The 21,426-nt window shown below is 37.7% G+C and overlaps 1 protein-coding gene across 1 annotated transcript in view; it reads left to right on the top strand.

The window, feature by feature from the left end:
- The window catches only part of TENM1 (teneurin transmembrane protein 1), a 375,964-nt gene that overhangs the window by 56,961 nt on the left and 297,577 nt on the right, over window positions 1-21,426 (top strand). Inside the window, exon 3 of the mRNA XM_028522241.2 lies at window positions 8,748-8,897. Coding sequence (XP_028378042.2) covers window positions 8,748-8,897 — 150 coding nt within the window. The remainder of the gene's footprint in view (window positions 1-8,747; window positions 8,898-21,426) is intronic.

Raw genomic sequence — 21,426 nt, 5'->3', positions numbered from 1 at the left:
GTCCACTGAAGTATCAGTCTGGTGAGATTGCTTCCCATAGGAGTTAACTTGAGAGCCTGAAGTCATCAGGAGTCACCATCTGGGTAATGTAGTCGGTATATTTTTCAGGAAGGGAACCGCTCAACATCCAAGGAGATCTGTAGCTTTGACAAGCTTTGGGAGTAAAGTACAAAAGCAGTAGCGTTCCTTAGCCTGAAGGAACATGAAGCAAGATGTGTAAGGGAACTGGTGGGTTTGGAGGGGATGGCTGAAAAAAAGAAAAAAACAGATGATCTTGAAAAAATATTATGTGCCTTTGTCTTGGTGTGACTTGAAACATGACATTATCCATCAATGAGCAGGACTGTATTTGTGAGACAGTTGCAAACTGTCCAAATAGTTGACATAGTTGAATTACAAAATAACACCAAAATATTCTTGCAATGAATAAATACAGCATTCTTAGCTGAATATGTGTTCATTTTGAGATGCAACATGAATTCCTTGAAAGCAAAGTTGCATTTGCCTTGCAAATATTACAATTTCAAGCTTTACTTATGTGTTTATTATCAAAGCCCTATTTATTTTATTATTACCTGGATTCAATATTAACTATAAGAGAGTGGACACAGAACAGCAAATGACAGAATTAATGTGGTTCCTATCTTCTGACATAAACTTCATAAAAATATTCCAAAAAATTAACTGCCTAAAAAGAATTTTTCCCAATACCCAAATTTTCCTTACTGAGATAGTTTGAGGATAATTTTTTGGGCCAGCAGATTTATATTTTTGGCCAAAGCTTTTGGACATGTCCCCAATTCCTTTTGGTAAAAAGAATTCTGCTGTATCTGTTTTTCGCATTTGGGGTTATTTAATTTCTGCAAATTAAATTCCTATTTAATTTCTTAGTTGTTCTGCTTTAAATGTGTTGGAAAGCTCTATTTTAGACAGAAAATGATAATAAAAAAGATGGAATAAAACAATGTATCCATTCATTCAGCTTTTAAAAAGTTTTGTCAAGCACCTAGCATTTTTTATCATTTAACAATACATGAATATATTATCATTGTAAAAGATTCTAACAGTATTATGAGAATGTTGATGTTCTGTGCCAAGCTTCCCACTCTAAAGACCAATAGTTTTTTTCGTGCCTGGCTGGCATAGCTCAGTGGATTGAGCGCGGGCTGTGAACCAAAGCATCACAGGTTCGATTCCCAGTCAGGGCACATGCCTGGGTTGCAGGCCATGGCCCCCAGCAACCGCACATTGATGTTTCTCTCTCTCTCTCTCTCTTTCTCTCTCTCTCTCTCTCTCTCTCTTTCTCCCCCCCTTCCCTCTCTAAAAATAAATAAATAAAATCTTTTAAAAATAGGTTTTTTATTCATTATTTTATTGTTGTTAGTAATCCTTCCAGTTGTCTTTCTGGGCATTTATATATATGGATACACATATTTTCTTTACTTAAATAGAATCATCAGGTATGTATTGCTCTACAATGTTTTTCATACAACTCTTAGAGCTCTTTCCATGTCAATTCATATAGGTCATCTAGTGGTGTGCTGATAAATGTTTAATAGCCAGCTCTCTGGGCAAAAATGCCTTGATTTGCAGCTTTTGCTGATTTCTGGAGTGTTAATGCACCTACCATGGGCAATTTCAACTACCAATGTAAAGCCACTGAAAAGACATGTACAGCCAGCTCCAGCACAACCCTGGATCAGTAAAGTTGCAACGCTGCACAGAATTCCTGTACACCTGCCACTCAGCTTTTGCCAGTGTTACCATCTTGTATAACCACAGTATAATTATTAACAGCAAGAAATTAACAGTGGTCTGATGCTATTAACTCCGCTGAGAGTTTGATTCTGACCTCTACAGTTTTTCTGTTCCCTTTTGTTCTGTTCCAGGATCCTATCTGAGGTCCCGCACTGCATTTAGTTGTCATATCCCTTTACTTTTCACCAAACTGACAGTTTGGTGATTCCATAATATCCCATAGATTCTCAATTTTCAACCGGTATGCCACAAGAATTTTAAAAATGTGCAATACCTGGATATTTAGTCAGGGGCACTGACCTCTCTTCCCTTAGATTGTCAAACCAAAAAATGACAACAGCCAACACAACAATAGCCATCTGCTGTGAATGAATCAAAATTATAGTTTTTGTCAGATCAGCAAAAAATTTATTTTTTGGTGTGCCACACATTCTTAATAATTAGTTAATGTGTGCCATGAGATGAAAAAGGTTGAAAATTGCTGCCATAGAATAATATATTGCTGGTTCTATTTTTTACTGTATTAACAGTATCATTATATTAACAGTGCTATCATGAATTTGCTTGTGCATGTCCATTTGTGCACATAATGTTATTGTTTCTTTAATACACATTCTTAAAGGTAGAATTCCTTGGTCAAGGAATATTCTCAATTTAAATTTTCTACATATCCCCAAATTTCTCTCCAAAGTCACTTTACCACTTTGCATGTGTTATCAGCAGTATATAAGCAGGGTACTTCCTGATTACAGGCACTGAGTTATGTACCAGAGAGAAAAATGAAAAAGAGGTGGCTCCTGCCCTTTGGGTGCTTAATAATGATGAGTCTGACATATAAATATGTATCTTTCGTATAACATGGTAGGTTCTATGATAGGGTGCTAACAGAAATGCCATATCTCTTTGTGAAATGTTCTAGATAGTCAAGATCAACACTGTCCAATAGAAATACAATGTAAACCACACATGTAATTTAAAATTTTATAGTAGCCACATTAACAAAGTAAAAGGAAATGGGTGAAAAATTATTTTTTTATTTATTCAATTACAGTTGTTCCCACTTTTTCTGCCTTTCCCCTCCTCCACCTAACTCTACCCTATCCCCTCCCTAAGTCAATCCTCAAATCGTTGTCAATAAATCAACAAACAAGTGCTGGAGAGGTTGTGGAGAAAAGGGAACCCTAGTGCACTGCTGGTGGGAATGCAGACTGGTGCAGCCACTGTGGAAAACAGTATGGAATTTCCTTAAAAACCTGAAAAGGGAACTCATTTTTGACTCAGTGATTTCACTGCTGGGACTATATCCAAAGAATACACAAATGCCAATACGAAAAAAAAAATGCACACACCTCCTTGTTCATGGCAGTGCTATTTACAATAGCCAGGATCTGGAAACAGCCTAAGTGCCCATCAGTAGATGAGTAGATAAAAAACGTTATGGTACATTTACACAATGGAATACTACACAGCAGTAAAAAAAAAAAAAAAATAAGAAGCACTTACCTTTTGTGACAACATGGATGGATCTAGACAATATTATGCTAAGCAAAATAAGCCAGTCAGTGATAGACAAATCCCACATGATCTCACTTGAATATGGAAGTTAATGAACATAATAAACTAACGAACAGCATAGGACCAGGAGCATAAATAAATAGCACAGGAAAATTTATTTAAAATATTTTTATTTAATTGAACATACATTCCAACTATTATCATTTCAACATGTAATCAATATATAAATTATTAATTCAATATTTTACATTTTTTCTTTCATACTAAGTTTTTGACTCTGACTAAGCTATATTTCAAGTGCTTGATGGATGCACATGATGTGTTGTTACCATGTCATATACTATAGACCTAAATCCTGTAGCACATATTTTCTGTATTTACTTCTAAAACATTCCTATGGTCTCTCCCTTGTAAGTGAATATTTCCTTTTGAAGGAGAATGCAATGAGGAAGCATTATCGAGTATGAACATCATTAGAGACCATCAGTCCTACTTAAGACAAAGTCCAACAATCCTAACAGTGAGTGCAAAGAAATAACTGCTGAGAGACTTGGAAGTGTGGTCTATAGAAATGTACAAGTCAAGAACTGCCCCTGGAATCAGGTTCCTTTGAGATGGAAGGTGTTTGATTAAGTTTGGCAATTGGGGACATTGAAATAATCCATTTGTTACCTTAATTTCATAATAAATTTATAATTTCAGAGCATAGCCACTTTCACTTGAATAAAACAAAGAGGATCCCAATTATAAAATGTACAAGGCTCAGCACTCAGGTACCTATGTTAGGAGAGTATTAGGAACTGTCTTTCTCAATCAGCTGAAAAGACATTACTCCTGGAATATCTAAATAAGCATGCGCATTCTGTCCAGCCATTGAATTTCAGCGAAGTACTCCCTGAAAGATCTGGGGAGTGTACGTCTCTACTCACTGAGGTTGTATATTTTTATGTATGTCTTTTGGAAAAAGAACTTAGGTTTTATCTGGGATCAGGGGCACTTATATTAGATCTACTATTACCAGAAAGACTTATTTTTAAGTATATATTTAGGTATTTGTGATTTTAATTTTATTACTTTTTTCCTGTGAACTTGTGGTTTACGGATGACTAGTTCAAGATGTTGGTTAGAGCACAGAGGTAAGAGGATTATGGTCCCACCCTTCTATTATGAGTTTTTCTAACACTCTCCTCCATCTTCACTAAGCTGCAGTCACACTGGGCTCCTTAGTGTGACTATAGCTCAATGAAGATGGAGGCTTGCATTTCATACAAGACTCAGTGTTTTGTGTACTTGCTGTTTTTTTCCTCTAAGAAGGTTCAACTAGATATTCATATGGGTTCATGTCATTCAAATCTTGATTCAAATATTACCTCCTTCAAGAGGACTTCCCTATCTACTCTTATTTTGTTTCTTCATAGCATTTATACCACCTGTCACTATTTGTTTCTTTGTTTCCGTACAGCCACATTATATTACATAGTATTCACTTCCTGCCTACTTAACCCACCACCCTCTCATATGAGTTCTGAAAGGCTTGAGATTTTTAAAAATTTTATTCACTGCTATTATAAAGTTAGAGTTTGTGACACAAAGTAGGCACTCAAGAAAGTATTTGTTGAATCTGTAGATGAATATAATTTAACAGTGCCCTATTTGTTCATTACTATAACCATAATTCTAGCCAGTTGGGCCATACTATGTATACTTTTGTTTGGGGGACTTGCCTAAAGAGTATGGCTATAAACACGTAGCAGGCATCTGGATAAGAATCCACTGGAAGCTAAGGATCTGTATCTTCATTCTTTAGCCAAGGCTGATATGCACTCAGTGTTTCCTTGTTAGGCTATAGTGCTTGTTTATATCCAATACCCATATTGGCCAGCCAGTACCTTTTCTGTTCTGGCTGTTAAATATTTCATTGCCGTTTCCTGTATTCTGAACATTCCCAGTGTGCCCAGGTATGCCTTGAAAATACTTGTTTAATGAATCAATAAGTACGTCTATAGTGGAATTACTACTGTATCTCTCTACTGGTATGTTGGTATGCCCCACATGTCAACATAATTTTATTTATTTGTCTTAGTATGAACAAAATATTATTTATTTCTAATAGAACTCAAATGCTAGTTATTTAGTTATCTCAGATTACCCTGCATATAAGTACAGTCTTTTACTTCCTTTCACAACTCAGTATTTTGAAGTTCAGTTTGGAGGAGAGAAAAGGCCAGTAGCCTTGCCATAGTATCTACAACCTGTAACAAGTTAATTTTCATTATATATTCAAGAGGAACAGCTTGTTGCCTAGAGAAGACTTAGTAAACTCAAAAAAATATAGAACTTCCCTACCCTCAAAGGGTACCCTACTAAATGTTTCCATACCTCTTTATGTGTCTTGATTGGCTGGAAGCACTCCATTTCATTTGATGGTGAAAAATTAATCTTTATGATTTTGAAGTAATTTGCAGCATGAGTTTTTTCTCTCATTTTTGAGTGCCCTCAGGAAACTGCCTTAACTTAAATAAAGTATGGAAAATAGCCCCCTTGATCTTTAAAATGAGAACTACTGTGCCTTTCGTTCCTCATGGCTCATCGAATTCACAAACGTAACTGAACCGAAGGAATCAGGCACATTTTCAATGTAGTGTTTAATATCCATTATATTCAAAGTATTTGTGGGGCAGAATACACCAGATTTTCTATAAAACTGATAAACAGCTTTAAATGGAACAAGTGTGTTAAACCAACCATACTTTGAGTCTCTCGGCAAGATAATCTCCAAGATGTCACTAACATAGCTTTATTAGCATGCTGTGTTGTACTGGGCTTAGAACCATTATGATCTGAGTTGCAGTTGTTTCCAGTAATCGCAACAGAAATTCACCAGGCAGCACTGGCCTTAATCCAAAGAAAAGGGTATAAACCAATTAAATGCTTAACACTTTTAAGAATAAATTAGAAGGTAGGTGTTAGAAATATCTTTAGCTCCAACTCAAAGTGGATGAATGATTTTTAAATAGGCTATCAGGCTGGCTTTCCTGTTCTCGGTTGCTAACTCATGTACTATACATGAGTGTTAGCCATACAAATGAGCCCCTTTCAGTGTGCCTATGAATGTAAAGAAAACTATGGTATGACTTATGAACAGATTCACTTTTTTTTTCCTTTTGGTAAGCTTTGTTTGATTTGAAAATTACAATGAGAAAACAAATAGAAGGATTTCTCCAGCTTCTCTCCTAGACACTCTTTTCTCCTAAGGTTCTTTTCCCTCAATGACTTTGGTTGCTGCCTCTGTGCAAGTATGACTCTGTAGTCTTGTTCTAGCCTTAATATTTTTCCACAACATCAGACCTCCAAACCTGTGTTGACCATGGCTATCTGGATAACACATTGATCCTTGGAACCCAGTATCTCTAGAATTCACTGTATTCCTGCCATCACCCCATCCTGCCCCAAACAAATTATCATTCACCAAACACATATCCAGCACCAACTATCTGTACCTAGCACTGGGTCAAGTGTGGAATTCCTTGCCTCTATTCATGGTTTCACTATGCTATCAGTTACTCGGGCTCAAGCCTTAACCATTTTGGATTTCTGTCTTTCCCTCACTTTTTCCTATACCCAACCTTACACACCTACACACATGCATGAACACACTTGGACACACACACATGTGTGCACAGATGCAGAGCTTGTTGCCAAATGGTGACATAACTTTTATGCAATTTCTCCTTAAGGAGTCGCCTTCTTTGCATTCACACTGCCATGGCTCTACTTGAGATACTCAGTTCTCATCTAAATTATTGTATTGCCTTCCCGATTTGTGTTCTTGTCACATCTTTAGGCCTTCCATTCATCCTTCTCCCCACTACTACTGGATTTATCTTTCTACAAAGGGTGTTCTGATGATATCATTTATTTGCCTAGAAAGCATCAGTGCTCCCCATTGCTATCACATTAATCTTCCTAAAGTAAACTGATTATATCACTCTTCTGTTCAGAAAACAGCAATGCCTGCCTGTTTCCTAGTAAATAGAATCCAAATATCTAAGTGTGACATCCATTGCCCTCCACAGTACAGCCCTAATCTACCCTTCCAGCTTTAACTTCCACTACCATCTACATGTCGCTAAACTCAGATCCAACCCTAGCAGCTTCCTTTGCCTCAAAGACATCTGGCACTTTACAAAGTCATTTTTTGTACAACCCCCTCCCTGGCCCCATGCATTGCTGCCACCTGTCAAAACCCCACACATCCCTCAGGGTCCATCATTATATCACCCCTGATCAGCCTAGCCAATTTTAATCTATTGTTTCTTTAATCTAGTCTTCTGAAAAAAAAATTCCCATATGGCAAATACCACACATAGTCATTGTACAAAATAGACAATGCAGAAATCATAAAGAAGAAAATAAAAACCCTCCAGCAGACCTCCATACTGTTATGTTGCTGTATATCCTCCCCGCCGGTTCTTCCAGACATCAATACGCTCACACACACATGCACTGAGATCGTACTATTCATACTGTTTAGTAGCCTGATGGTTTTCATTTGATGCATCATAAATATTTCCCATGCCATTACATAGTCTGCTGCAACATGATTTACTAGCCATGTAATCCTGTATTATTTATAATATCACCCATTTAATTAATCTCTTTTTGATGAATATTTAGATGGATCATAGCTTGGTACTCGTTTTTAAATATTACATTGAATAACTTTGGAGTTTGCTACATATTCATAGTTAATTTATAGAAATTGAATTGTTGGCTAGAAGGGTAAGCCAAGTTATAAAGATATTTTGTTGAAAAATGGTGCTACATTGCCCTCCCAAAAGGTGATTTTTCTAAATACTCTCATCAAGACTGTATGAGAGTACCCATTTTCCTGCACGCTGATCAACACTGAGTATTTTTTAATCCTCTGATAGCGATTTGAACCTGTGCCGTGCCAGTTATTTTGCATTATATTATAGCTATTTTACACTTGTATTACTTCAAACTCTTACCCTAATAGGTGTCTAGATTTTAACATCTGCAGCAGCTCTCACAGGACCTTCTTCATCCTTGGCACTCAGGAAATGTTTGCTGAGATGAATTGAATCAGAGGTCTAGAGAAGGTCTCCCATGTTCTCACAATAGCCTGTCCACTGTTACTCTGCAGTCTCTGTATGCAAACTAGACACACTCCCCTGCAGGAAATATAAAAGGAAGGGGTCATAGCACTGAGGAGCAGAGTCCAATCCCACTGTAGTTGCTTAACCCATACTCCAACTTCTAATCCTCAAAATTTTAACAGCAGCTTCTTAGAAAAGTGGCTACATGTATGAAGTAGGTATATAATTTAAGTTACTTGGCCTAACTATAAGAAAACTGGTCATGACATGTTTAGGTGCAGAGGGACAGCTGGCTTAGAGACCTTCTCAGCAAGTCTGGAATAAGTTCATGTATGGCTTGTTTTCTTGCAGCAGTGCATTTGTTCGGCCTGACTTGGCAGTTGCAACCAGTTGAAGGACAGCTCTATGAAAATGGAGTTAGCAAAGGGAACAGAGGGACGGAATCCATGGACACTACTTACTCTCCAATTGGAGGAAAAGTTTCCGATAAATCAGAGAAAAAAGGTACAGTGATCAAAGTGATGGATTGATTATTGATTCCTTTTCTTCTAATTTGGTCATTAGAACCAAATCTGGGATGGGTTAACTTCACATTAAATTCCTTGATCACTTGAAAGAAGTCACCTACGTGGACAGAATAAATACATGTAAATGTCTTCTAAAAGCAAATATTCCTTTCTCTAGAGCCTTGAGTATAAACCAATTAAACTTTTCAAATATGTTGGCAATTTTGAAAATAGATAAATATTTACTGGATGGAGATTTCAATACAATGGAAATTTCATTTCACATATAACTACCCTGAAGCAACATGGGATTTTGATTAAGTTCTCTGTGTCCAAGCCCAGCATTTATATATAACATTTTACAAAGGGTATATGGAAATTTCTTCTGTTTATAATAAGAAAAAGCCTTTTATGCTTAATATAAGGGTGAATGTTTATGTCAAAGTGTGGGAACGTAAATTTTTTTCTAGTTAAGGAACATGAATTCTTCCTAGTTGGAGAAAAGAATAAAGCACTTTGAGTACTGAGTTGTTAAATTTAAACAACATAAGCTTGAACTGCCTGACTTATTTACAATAAATGTCACAGTACCAGCACTCTCAACATCTTACTTACATTGAATGATCTTAGTCTTAATAAATAAGCACTGAAAATAGCTGGAAGCTTATATTATAATTTCTCTTGAAATAGGATTCAGTACAGAGAATTTGAGCCATGTTCAGTTCAAAAAAGTAGAAATTGAAAACAAAATGTATAGACAGCAGTATCCTAAATACTTTAAGGAGATCATATATAAACATATGAGTGAGGGAATGATCCAAACCCTACCCTCAAAAAGCTTACAATCTTATAAGGCTGGTAAGAAAGTTTTATTTTGGTTCACCATTTGCAAATAAGATATTTTGTTTTGTAGTTGTTCGGGTTTCTACTCATTACTTGTGTTTTGTTCTGTTTTGTTTTAGTTTGCTTTTGAAAAAGTAACTTTGCTTTGGTCTATGCCTCAGTTAAAATTAATGCTAGGGTTCAGGAAAACATTATGATTTGTTCTAGTTTTCAATTCATGATGCAGTTTGTTTTATTTAGTTTCTAACCTGGACTGACCTTTCCAAGCAATTTCACTGTTGCTGCTGAGAGGGGTGGAGGGCAGTACAAGGGTCACAGATGGCCCAGGAAACAGTCTGAATACACTCAGATTTGGCCTTTTTCTCCCTTCTCTCCTATACTGTTAGATTCCTTTATATCTACAAGTATAAGAGCCACCACTGGGTATCATATGCCTAGGGGTTTCTTGCCATTCACACTGAAAATCATGACTGATCTGTTTGAGGAAAATTAAACAGGCAAGACAGGAGAAAGTCGTCCACATAGTTGTGAAAGGGGTTTGGAACAGGCCTGCCCAAGATGTGCCACTTTGGCATGTGCATTATGTTGAGCTGCAGGCAACTGAGACCCTGCAGCCTCCAGAGAAACCTTTAGCTCTCCTTAAAGAATTCAAATTTGGGGCCATCCTCATAATAAGAGTTATCACCAGAAATAACTTTTTATGACCTATCTATAGGGCAGGGCAAACTACTAATTACTGAACATCTGCTCTTCATGTCATCCTGCAAATTACTCTCTTCCCCTCTGAGGCTTCAGGGCATCTTACCTCTTCCTTAGCTCAGAATGCCACATACCTCATTCTCCCTTTCTGTCTCTGATCCTTTCATATAGGTGGGCTTCCCATATGTACAGAATTCATTAAATCTCACTTTGTTCTCTGGTTAATCTGTCTCATGTAGACTTAATGATTAGAGCAGTCAAAAAGAACCTAGAAGGATAGAGTAAAATCTCTTCCTCCCCCAACAGTTGTCATCAGAGCATATTCATTTCTATATTTTAATTCAGATCTCTATAATTCTTCTTTTTTAAAGATTTTATTTGCTTATCTTTAGAAAGACGGGAAGGGAGGGAGAAAGAGAGGGAGAGAAACATCAATGTGTGGTTGCCTTTCATGCACCCCCTACTGAGGACCTGGCCCACCCAGGTATGTGCCCCGACTGGGAATTAAACCGGTGACCCTTTGGTTCACAGGCCGGCACTCAGTCCACGGAGCCACACCAGCCAGGGCAGAGCTCTATAATTCTTATTGACAAAGTAGTTTGTTGATGAAGATTTAAATTTATTAAACAGCTACCACATGGGAAGAATGGCTCCAGACACTTAACCTGAATTATATCAGGAACAAAAATTTATGGTTCCCATTTTCCAAATGAGCAACAGAGACACTGAGAGGTTTAGTAACTTGCCCAAGGTTAGTTACAATTTCTAGACAGCTAGAAATTGCTGGTCTGTTTCCAGAGCCTTGCCTCTTCTACACTTCACTGAAATCCACACACAAAATGTATGTGATAGCACAAAAGACACTTTACACAATGTGGGTGAAGCCCTAGAGTCTATTCATGATTTCAGTATATTTTAGACAATCGTATATACCTGTATTTTAATGTGTTGTGACAAGTTTCAAAAATGAAAAACAGTTTTAAGTTTCTGCTCAATTATAACAACAAGCAGTCCAAACCAATTTCAATTTAATACTTTATTAAGAAAAATTATTAAGACTTGATGTCATATATACCAAGTTGTTATGTTAAATTGAATTTTTATGGAAGCCTAAACAAAACCTTAACTATAATTATACATTATACTTCTGCTATATTAGATAGATACTGCATATTACTTACCAAGTAAAAACATAGCTCCTTTTTTATATGCCATGTGTATACTAAACCAAACCTTATAAAAGATTCACTGTAAGACTCTTTTCAAATGATCAGATATGTCCTTTTATGATTTTCTACCATCACATACCCCATAAGTACAGTTCTAGAAACTTGTGTTAGTGACACTGTATGCCTTAAAATAGAAACTGAAAACCAGATCATTTTTTTCTACACTGTTTTCCTCACTCTCCTAGAGAATTGGGCATTATAGCACTGTAGTTAAGAACACGGACTCGGGAGTCAGTCAGATCTGGCTTTGAATACTCACTGTCATTCACTGGCTCTCCAGTTCAGGCAGTTAATTCACACAATCTCCCTGAACCAGTGTTCTCATCTGTAACAGAAGGGTGATAGTAATTGTACCTGTCGCATATGCGGCCATGAGGAGTAAGTGAGACAATGGAAGTAAAACATATAGCACAGTTCCAGGCACGTTGTTTTACTTAATTAGCAGTAACTATTATTGGGCCAAATCATTGGAAAATTACCTAGAGTTTATTGACATCCTATTGGGTGTCAATAGGTCCTATTGACACCCAATAGATCCTATTGACACCCTACAGATCCTATTGACACCCTACAGATCCTATTCTTAAACTGGTATCAACTTTTCCATGAATGAAGACCTTCCTAGGATTTAGATGTTCTTTACTTAGTGATTTAAGATCTATTATTTTTTAATTGTCATCACATTCATCATCAGAGTGGTGGATAAGTAAAATGGTACATTAAAAATAATCAATTTATTTGTATCTTCTTCAGTTTCTTTCTTCAGTGTCTTATCATTTTCCATGTACAGGTCTTTCACATCCTTGGTTAGGTTTATTCTTAGGTATTTTAGTCTTTTTTGAAGCAATTGTGAATAGGATTGTTTTCTTAATATCCCTTTCTGTTTGTTCATTATTGGCATATAAAAAGTTAGTGTCCCAGGTTCGATTCCCAGCCAGGGTAAATGCCTGGGTTGCAGGCCATAACCCCCAGCAACCGCAAATGTTCTCTCTCTCTCTCTCTCTCTCTCTTTCTGTCTCTCTCCCTCCCCCCACTTCCCTCCCTAAAAATAAATAAATAAAATCTTTAAAAAAAAAAGTACAGCTGATTCCTGGACATTAATTTTGTATCCTGCTACTTTGCTGAATTCATTTACCAGTTCTAGTAGTTTCTTGGTGGAATCTTTGGCCTTCTCTATTCACAGTATCATGTCATCTGCAAATAAAGAAGGTTTTAATTCCTTCTTTCCAATTTGGGTGCCTTTTATTTCCTCCCCTTCTCCAAATGCTGTGGCGAGGACTCCCAACACTATGTTGAATAAGAGAGCTGAGAGCAGACATCCCTGTCTTGTTCCTGATCTTAAGGCGAACACTTGTAGTTTTTGCCCATTGAGTATGGTGCTGGCAGTGTGTTTATCATATATGGACTTTATTATGATTATGTATGTTCCCTCTAATCCCACTTTGCTGAGAGTTTTTATCATAAATGGGTGCTGGATTTCATCAAAAGCTTTTTTTGCATCTATTGATATGATCATATGGTTTTTATCTTTCTTTTTTTTTATGTGGTGAATGACATTTACTGATTTGTGAATGTTGTACCAACCCTGAATTCCTGGAGTAAATCCCTCTTGATTGTGGTGTGTGATCTTTTTGATGCATTGCTGTATTCAGTTTGCTATTTTTTGAGAATTTTAGCATCTATGCTCATCAGGGATATTGGCCTACAACTATGTTTCTTTGCAGTGTCTTTATCTGGTTCTGGAATTTGAATAATGCTGGCTTCAAAAAATTAGTTTGGGAGCCTTCCCTCCTCTTGAATTTAATGAAATAGTTTGAGGAGAGGTGTTAGTTCTTAGAATGTTTGGTGAAATTCACCTGTGAAGCCATCTGATCCAGGGCATTTATTTGTTGGGAGTTTTTGATTACTGCTTCAATTTCATTAGGTGTAATCTGTCTATTGAGATTCTGATTCTCCCTGATTTAGTATTGGAAGACTGTATGCTTTTGGAATTTATCCACTTCCTCCAGGTTGTCCAGTTTGTTGGCATATAGTTTTTCATATTTTCTTACAGCCATTTGTATTTCTTTGGTGTCAGTTGTTATTTCTTCTCCTCTTTCATTTCTCATTTTATTTATTTGAGTCCTTTCTCTTTTTTTTTTGATGAGTCTAAATGATAATAAAAATATAGCAAAGATTAAGTAAAAAATGAAATAAAAAATCAAATTCTACTGTAATTTGTTCCCTATTCACAGTCATTACTTACATGTATCTGCTTCTTGTTAGGAAATTGAAACATTTTCTTACCACTTAATTTTCCAAATGAGAGAAAAAAAAGAATATTTGACTATAGCCAGTTAGTATGCTAAGATTTTCTTTTTGAAATTTATTTGAAGAATCTGAATTTAATTTCCAAAAGAAGATGGAGATTATAACCACATGTTAGAATCTACCAGAACAACCAGTTGTTCATTGTTTGATAAATATTTACATAATTGAAAGCATTATACTAGAAGAGCCCATACTACCTTAGAAACTTATAAATTGTCATAACTAGTAAACTCATTAACTAGTAAACATTATATAACAACTACTTTAAACTAAGCAGCAGATATGAAAAAAATAATAAAAGACATTTTCTGGACCTGAGTCAAGTAATATCCATAAATTGAACTAAAAATAACTGTAATATAATCTTTCAACAAATATAGAATGTTAAAATTTTGAAGATTAGTAAGTCCAATATCCTTATTTAAAGATGAAGAAACTGAAGTCCAGAAGAGTCAAGAACACACAGAAAGATCTGCAACTAGAACCCAGGACTTGTGGTTCTACCTCTTCTGTTTTTTTAATCTGTTATTGTAATAATATAACACAAACTAAACATAAATTGTGTTATGGACCAGGAAACTGTCCTTCTTCCTTCTTCTGTCTGCTCAAATAATTGAAATGACATACAGCAGATTACCAGCAGAAAATCAAGTTTCAATACAAAAGCATGGGGAATTCACATAAGCATGAAAATTCCAAAGACAGTGAGGCAAAATGAGGTATAAGTGACATTCACAACTAAGGAGGAGGCAGTAAGGTCGTTCACAAGGAGCTGAAAAGAGTTAATGATTAGTAAACAAATGTATAGTAGACCTTCTTGAAACAATGGGACATGGAGAGAACTTTGATCCAATGGTCCACAGGGAGGCTCCTCTTCTCTGTCTGGACCTCATCTTTCAGCAGATTCCAGCAAAGGGTACAAGTCTGTGTTTGGTCTGTGCCCCAGGAGTCCTGAGAGAATGGCAGAGAGCCTTATCTAATAAGTCATAAGGGAAAGGATTTTTTAATTTGGTTATTTTGATTTTTGTTTGTTTTGAGTGGCCATTTCCTAAGACAGAAAAAGGTGGAGGGATTTCAAAGGTGGGGGAAGGTTACAGGGATTTCTTAATCAACACCCTTTTCCAGGAGCACAAGACTTAGGAAGGGTATAATATTGTATCTGAATGAAAAGGAAGTTTATTAGGAGTTGAATGCACTGCATTCCTGCAGGTTGGATTCCACAGTAGAACACCAGGAACATGAAGAGTAGGTGGAGAGACAGAGAATAAAAGGATCCTAAAGACAGCCTTTACCTCCTTTACAGTTTTTGCAAAAGACTGGCCTTGGGGGAACTGGCATTACTTTTAAATTTACCCTACAAGATCTATCTTTATGAAATTGAAGATAACATTTTCTACTCAGTGTCTGCTGAATATATGACCATGTAAACAATGTATTTTATAGCCTGTCATGAAGGTGCATTAGTCAAGACCAAATATTGTCTATAGTTTTGTTACACGGGAGACCTAAGTCAGGGGCTCCCCCTCCTGTATTCTAGCCTTGCTTGCAAAAAAAGAATTCAAGCAAGAGATGACACATAGAGTGGGCACAAGATAGAAAGTTTATTTATGAAATACACCTGAGCAAAAAGCTGCAAGCAGGCACCCAGCTAATCTGAATGCCCTGACCATTGGGATTCCAGGAGTTATATACTTTAGCCAGCTTCTAGGTACACCTCCTTCTCCCGCTTCCAGACCTCAGGGCTAATGGACAGCTACAAAGACTTTCTCAGCTAGTAAAGGCTTTCCACCTTAATTAGTGAAATTGCCACAGAGGCTCCCTTTCCCAGCACCGAATCTCAAGGGCTCCCCTCCTCCTTTGCTATCTTTGCTTGTGATGTTTAGAACACCTGGCAGTCTTATTGGACCAGGCTCAGGACTGCTGAGTCAGTGGGTGAGACATTTCCTTCCACCCCTTCCTTGGCTTACTATCTATCCTGCCTAATATTCCCCCCTCAAGTGACACCATCCAAATGATTCTGGGGTGGTAAAAGTCTAAGGTCAATTTTCTGCGTCTGCTTCAGGCTGATTAGGGATGTGGAGCTGGTTCTGGGACAGTGTCACTTTTTCCCTCTCCAGGCAGGTGAGGGCTTTGGTTTTTTATGGAATATGTCAGTAGCCTGATCCAAGGGGTTACGAGGTACCCTTGAATATTCTGATTGTATGGCCATTTGCAGGTGAATTGTTGCTAGCCTGGAAGACACCAAACGGGCAAGGATATTAAAAATGCAAGGTCTAAAAAGGTAGTAAGAGAAGTATGGAAGCCAGAGGACCTAGGAAGGGCAGTACCTAAGATTTCCATAACCAGAAGCTGGACTAGGAATTCCACCCCAGCTCAGCCTGTGCCTAGAGTTGCCTAGCCTTGTCTGAAAAGTTGCAAACATTGTTTTGTCCTTGGCCTGTTTGGTTGATCCCCAAAACAGCAATCTTCCAGGAGCCTGACACAAATGCCTCCTTGCGCAGGACCTAACATGTCTAGTCCATGCTGGTTTTGAAGAACTATAGCTGCTGAGGAATTAATTTGAACCTGGAAAGTAAAAAGGGAAGCATATAGAGTTATGGGTTGTCCTAATGATACTGTAAGTGCTTCTTCTAGAAGCAAAGCTGCTGCTGCTGCTGCTGCTGCTGCTGCTGCTGCTGCTATTTCCCTTAAGGCATTGTGGCCAGTCTCAGGCCACAGCATCTAATTCTTTTGAAAAAAAAAAAAACTATAGGTGTCTCAGTGGGCCCTAGGCTCTGAGTCAGGACCCCTAATGATATTCCCTATTTTTCATTAACAAATATGTAGCTGGAAGTGTTTCTCTAAATCTGGCATACTTAGGGCTGCTGCCTACATAAGAGCTTCCTTTCGTCACTCAAAAGCTCTTTGTTGTTCCTTTTCCCAGCAGAAATTAGTTGGGCCCTATTGACTACTTTCCTTTAAGGCTTTGTAGAGGGTCTAGCCTTTTCTCCATATCCTAAAATCCACAATCTGCCATATCCTGTCTGTCCTAAGAATGCTCAGAGCTGTTTCTCAGTGGTGGGCCCAAAGAGGCCTAAAATGGCCTGTATCTTATTTGAGATAGCATTCTTTTCCCAGGGGTTAATATGAGGCCTAAATATTCTACTTTTTCTTGTAGATTTGAGCCTTATCCTTAGACATCTTATACCCTGTGTCTGCTAGAAAATTTAGGGTCAACATTACGTGTTTATGGCCTAGTTTTTCCGGGGGGAACAGATAAGTAGGTCATCTACATGTTGGATCACTAGGCCAACCCCCTCAAGTGACAGATCTCTTAAGTCCTCTGCTAATGCTTGTCCAGATAAATGAGAGCTATCCCTAAATTCCTAAAGGAGGACTGTCCAGGCTAGTTGTTGCTTATGTCCCTGTGAATCTGTCCATTCAAAAGCAAATAGAAACTGACAAACTGGGTCCAAGGGAATGCAGAAGAAAGCATCTTTTAGATCTAGCACACAATACTATTGGGTTTGGGAAGGAATTTCCCAGGATAGTATAGGGGTTAGGCACCACTAGATGTATAGTGGTAACAGTTTCATTAACTGTCCTTAGGCCTTGAACTGATCACTAGGTCTCATCTTTCTTCTTGATAGATAAAATGGGAGTGTTACAGGGAGAATTACAAGCTGCTAACAATCCATGATTTTAGAAACACAGTAACAATTTTCTGTAGCCCTTCCCTGGCCTCTGAATGTATGGGATATTGCCTTCTAGTAGGAAAATTGGTTGGACCCTTTAATTTTACCAGAACCAGTTTAGTTCTATGAGCTCATACCAGAATTATTGTTGCCCAGACTTGGGAGTTAAGCTCTTGTTCCTTATCTATATCAGTTTCAACTGACTCTTTCTTAATGAATAATGCCATAATAGGAACAGGTTCCTCAGTGTCTATAGAGAAAATTGCTTGAGTGCTAACTTTACTTAAAATATCTGTGCCTAACAGTGGAGTAGAACATTCTGCCATGACTAACAATTGGTGTGCAAAGGTGGTCATTCCCAAAGGCAATGGAAGGGTGGAGTAAAATGTCTTGCCTGGAGTGTGCCATCTACCCCTAGTGTGATACTATTGTTGGAAGAGAGGGGTCCCTGATAGGAGGTCAATACAGAGTAGGCAGCTCCTGTATCCAAAAGAAAATTAGTAGGCTTTCCTGTCACTTTAAGGGTTACCCTTGGCTCCATCCCTTTTATCATGATGTTCCTATTGGGAACCAACTGGAGCATAGGGCCCCATCAGTTCAAGCCATGGCACCTGATGGCCCCAACCTGGGGTCCCTTTGGCCCTCAGGGTAGTCCCTCTCCAATGGCTGATTTTCTGGCATTTGGGACACAGCTTTCAGGTAGTCCGTGTGCCAGGGCATTCCTGCTTCTAGTGTCCAGGCTTCTCATATTTATGACACTTATTAGAGAGAGTGCTTTTAGGTTTTCCCTTTTGTGGGTCTTGAGTCCTCTGCCCCAGCAGGATGGCTGATAATTGAGCCTGCTTCTTCTCATGTTTCTCTGTTTCTAGGGCCCTCTCTTCCTCTTCTTGATCTCTGTTATAGAACACTGAGGAAGCTATCCCTAGCAAATCATCTGTGGGGATCCCTGGTCCCATTCCTAACTTTTGTAGTTTTCTTCTGATGTCTGGGGTCGCCTGCTGGATAAAATACATCCCCAGAAGTGCTCAGCCCTCCACAGACTGAGGGTCAATGTTTGTGTATTTTCATAAAGCTAATTGTCCCTGGAAAAGGGCAGGATTTTCATCCTTTCCCTGAGTAACTTCTTTTATTTTGTTATAATTATTAGACTGAATTGTGAAGTTTTTCATGCCCTCTATAAGACAAGTAACTATGTGGGTCTGGCAATCCCTTCCCCCCCATCCTTCATCAGTCCCAGTTTGATAGACACAGTTAGGATCCTGATCTGGGATTGTAACTTCCCCTGGTTGATATACAAGGTCTGTCTGGAAAAAAATCCACCCATTGTTAACATAATAAGAACAGTTTGTGCTATATCCATGTAACCTGGCAGTCAAGGAAAGTGAATTGGAATATACATGTGTGAATAATGATGACTTCACTGTACTAGTTGGGGGAGGGGAGTGGTAGACACCACTGAGTGAGCATGTGTACTGTGTGGCCATCACGGGAAAAATGACTGAGAAAGTAGAGCAACTAGTCCTCATCAAAGTTTGCATTAAGCTTGAACATTCCTGTTCGGAAACTATTCAGATGACTCAGAAGGCCTCAGCTCTAGGCAACTGCTGATTAGCAGCTTCATCATGACAACACTCCCACTCAAGCATCACATCTCGTGCAGGGTTTTTTAGAGGAACATCAAATCACCCAGGTGACTCAGCCCCCCTACAGCCCAGATTTGGTGCCCTGTGACTTCCGGCTTTTCCCAAATAAAGGGAAAAGGTTTTAGACTTCTGATGAATTCAAGAAAATACGACAGGGCAGCTGATGGTGATTGGGTGAATTGTGTGAGGTCCCAAGGTGCCTACTTTGAAGAGGACTGAGGCATCATTGTCCTACGTACAATGTTTCTTATATCTTGTATCTTCCTTAATAAATGTCTCTATTTTTCATATTACATGGCTGGATGCCTTCTGTGCAGACCTCATATGCAATGTTAAGCATGACAACTGGCTAATTCATCAGCATAAGCCCTAGTGGCCTCTATAATGCGTTGCTTTTCATCTACAGTGCAGCAGTGGGAGAGAACAATCTGTAAATCACTGCAAGTTAGGTCATAAGTTAGTGCTAAATGATTCAACTCCTCTATGAACTTACTAGGATCTTGAGAAAACCAACCGAGTTTTTCTTTGCAAAGGGTTAAGTCAGACATAGAAAAGGAAGTATATACCCAGGTAATTCCTCCACCGAGCCTCCACTTGCCACTTCCCTCAGAGATAACATATTGGGATTTGGGTGATACTGAGTTCCACTCTTGGTAGTGAAAGGACTACAAGCAGGGGCTGGTGTTGGCAGTTCTGCAGTGGAGGAGGGATTAAACAGTAGCAGGTGCTATTTGGGAGATGGTGGGGGAGCAAGCTGGGAAGCAGGCTGTTCCACCCTTGGGGTGGGTCCTGTTTGCTCTGACAGGGGCAGATGCTGGCGGTGTTTTGCCAAGGCTGAAAGGAAGGTGTTCTTCAATTCGTCTGACATTGTGACAACACACATTCTGTGAGACTTTTCGAAATCCCTATTTTGATAAAGGACCATGAACATCTGAATATAAGGTATTTCAGCCCATTTGCCTTCATTTCGGCAAATCAAATCTAATTGGACAACAGGATTATTATTCAAATATCTACAGTGCAGCTGATGACTGATTAGGAGCCCTCCAGTACCAAGATGTAAGGCTCAGGCGAAGTGTCAATTCAGTTATTTCTTAGAGTTCTGTAAATGTTTGTCCCATTTAAAGATTTGATCTGAAATTTTTTATTTAGAAACTTGTAATTTAGAATAGGTCAGAGTTCTTTCTATGGATTTTTAAGATGAAATGTGTTTACAAATGCATCAGAACAAAACAACCTCAAATGACAAAAATCCAAAATGACCTGGTCACGGATCTGATTATAATGGCATGGATATGAAACTTCATCCTTTCTGTAAGACACAATATTCCAAAATAACCCATCAGGATTATAAATGAACAAGTACATTATAACTTTGTAGACTCTTGGAGATTTTTATATAATTTCTTTATTTCATAAAGCATCCCATGTATTTCAAGTTTATTAAATAAACCTGATTAGTTTTAAATTTCTCTTTCATAAGAAGAAAGAATAAATCCTCAAGGTATTTCAGGGGCCCTTTGAAATACCTCAAAGCTATTGCTAAGTTAAGAAAAAGTCTTTTAAAATTTAAACCCTGGAAAGCTTGTCAAATATACCTGACCTAAGGAACATATATATTATGAAATTATATTTGACTATTTATTTAAGATGATAATAAAAGGTATGCAACATCAATATAAGCTGACAAAACTCCAGTTCTTAGGATCAACAGAGATTATTTTTCTTGAAAGTTAATCAAGTATATGATTAACACAGTCCGACACATAATTATTTTAATACTTTGCTTTTTAGCCAGATATAGGAAAAACTTTCTCCTGTTTATCACACTGAAAAAAACTGACCAAATTTTATATTAGCTTACTTATATAATTTCCTCTCAAGATTTCTCTTTATAAACCTTCTTTAATTTGTACAGACTCTATGCAATATATGCAAATGTTCTGTGATTTATACAGTCCCCTTTAGTTTGTTTCTTTTAATTTAATTTAGAAATGATCACTTTTAGAATAAGGTATTTTTTCTTTCTAATTTTTACTGTCTGAGGGGGAATAAGATCTTTTCCCCTCTTTAAACTTTCAATTTAAATCCTTTTTCAGTAGAATCCTTGCCTTCTGTAAAATAAATCC

The sequence above is a fragment of the Phyllostomus discolor genome, chromosome X (genome assembly GCF_004126475.2).
Source record: "Phyllostomus discolor isolate MPI-MPIP mPhyDis1 chromosome X, mPhyDis1.pri.v3, whole genome shotgun sequence".
NCBI lineage: Eukaryota > Metazoa > Chordata > Mammalia > Chiroptera > Phyllostomidae > Phyllostomus > Phyllostomus discolor.
The sequence above is the reverse complement of the archived record's forward strand: the minus strand, read 5'-3'. Positions and strand labels throughout refer to the sequence as shown.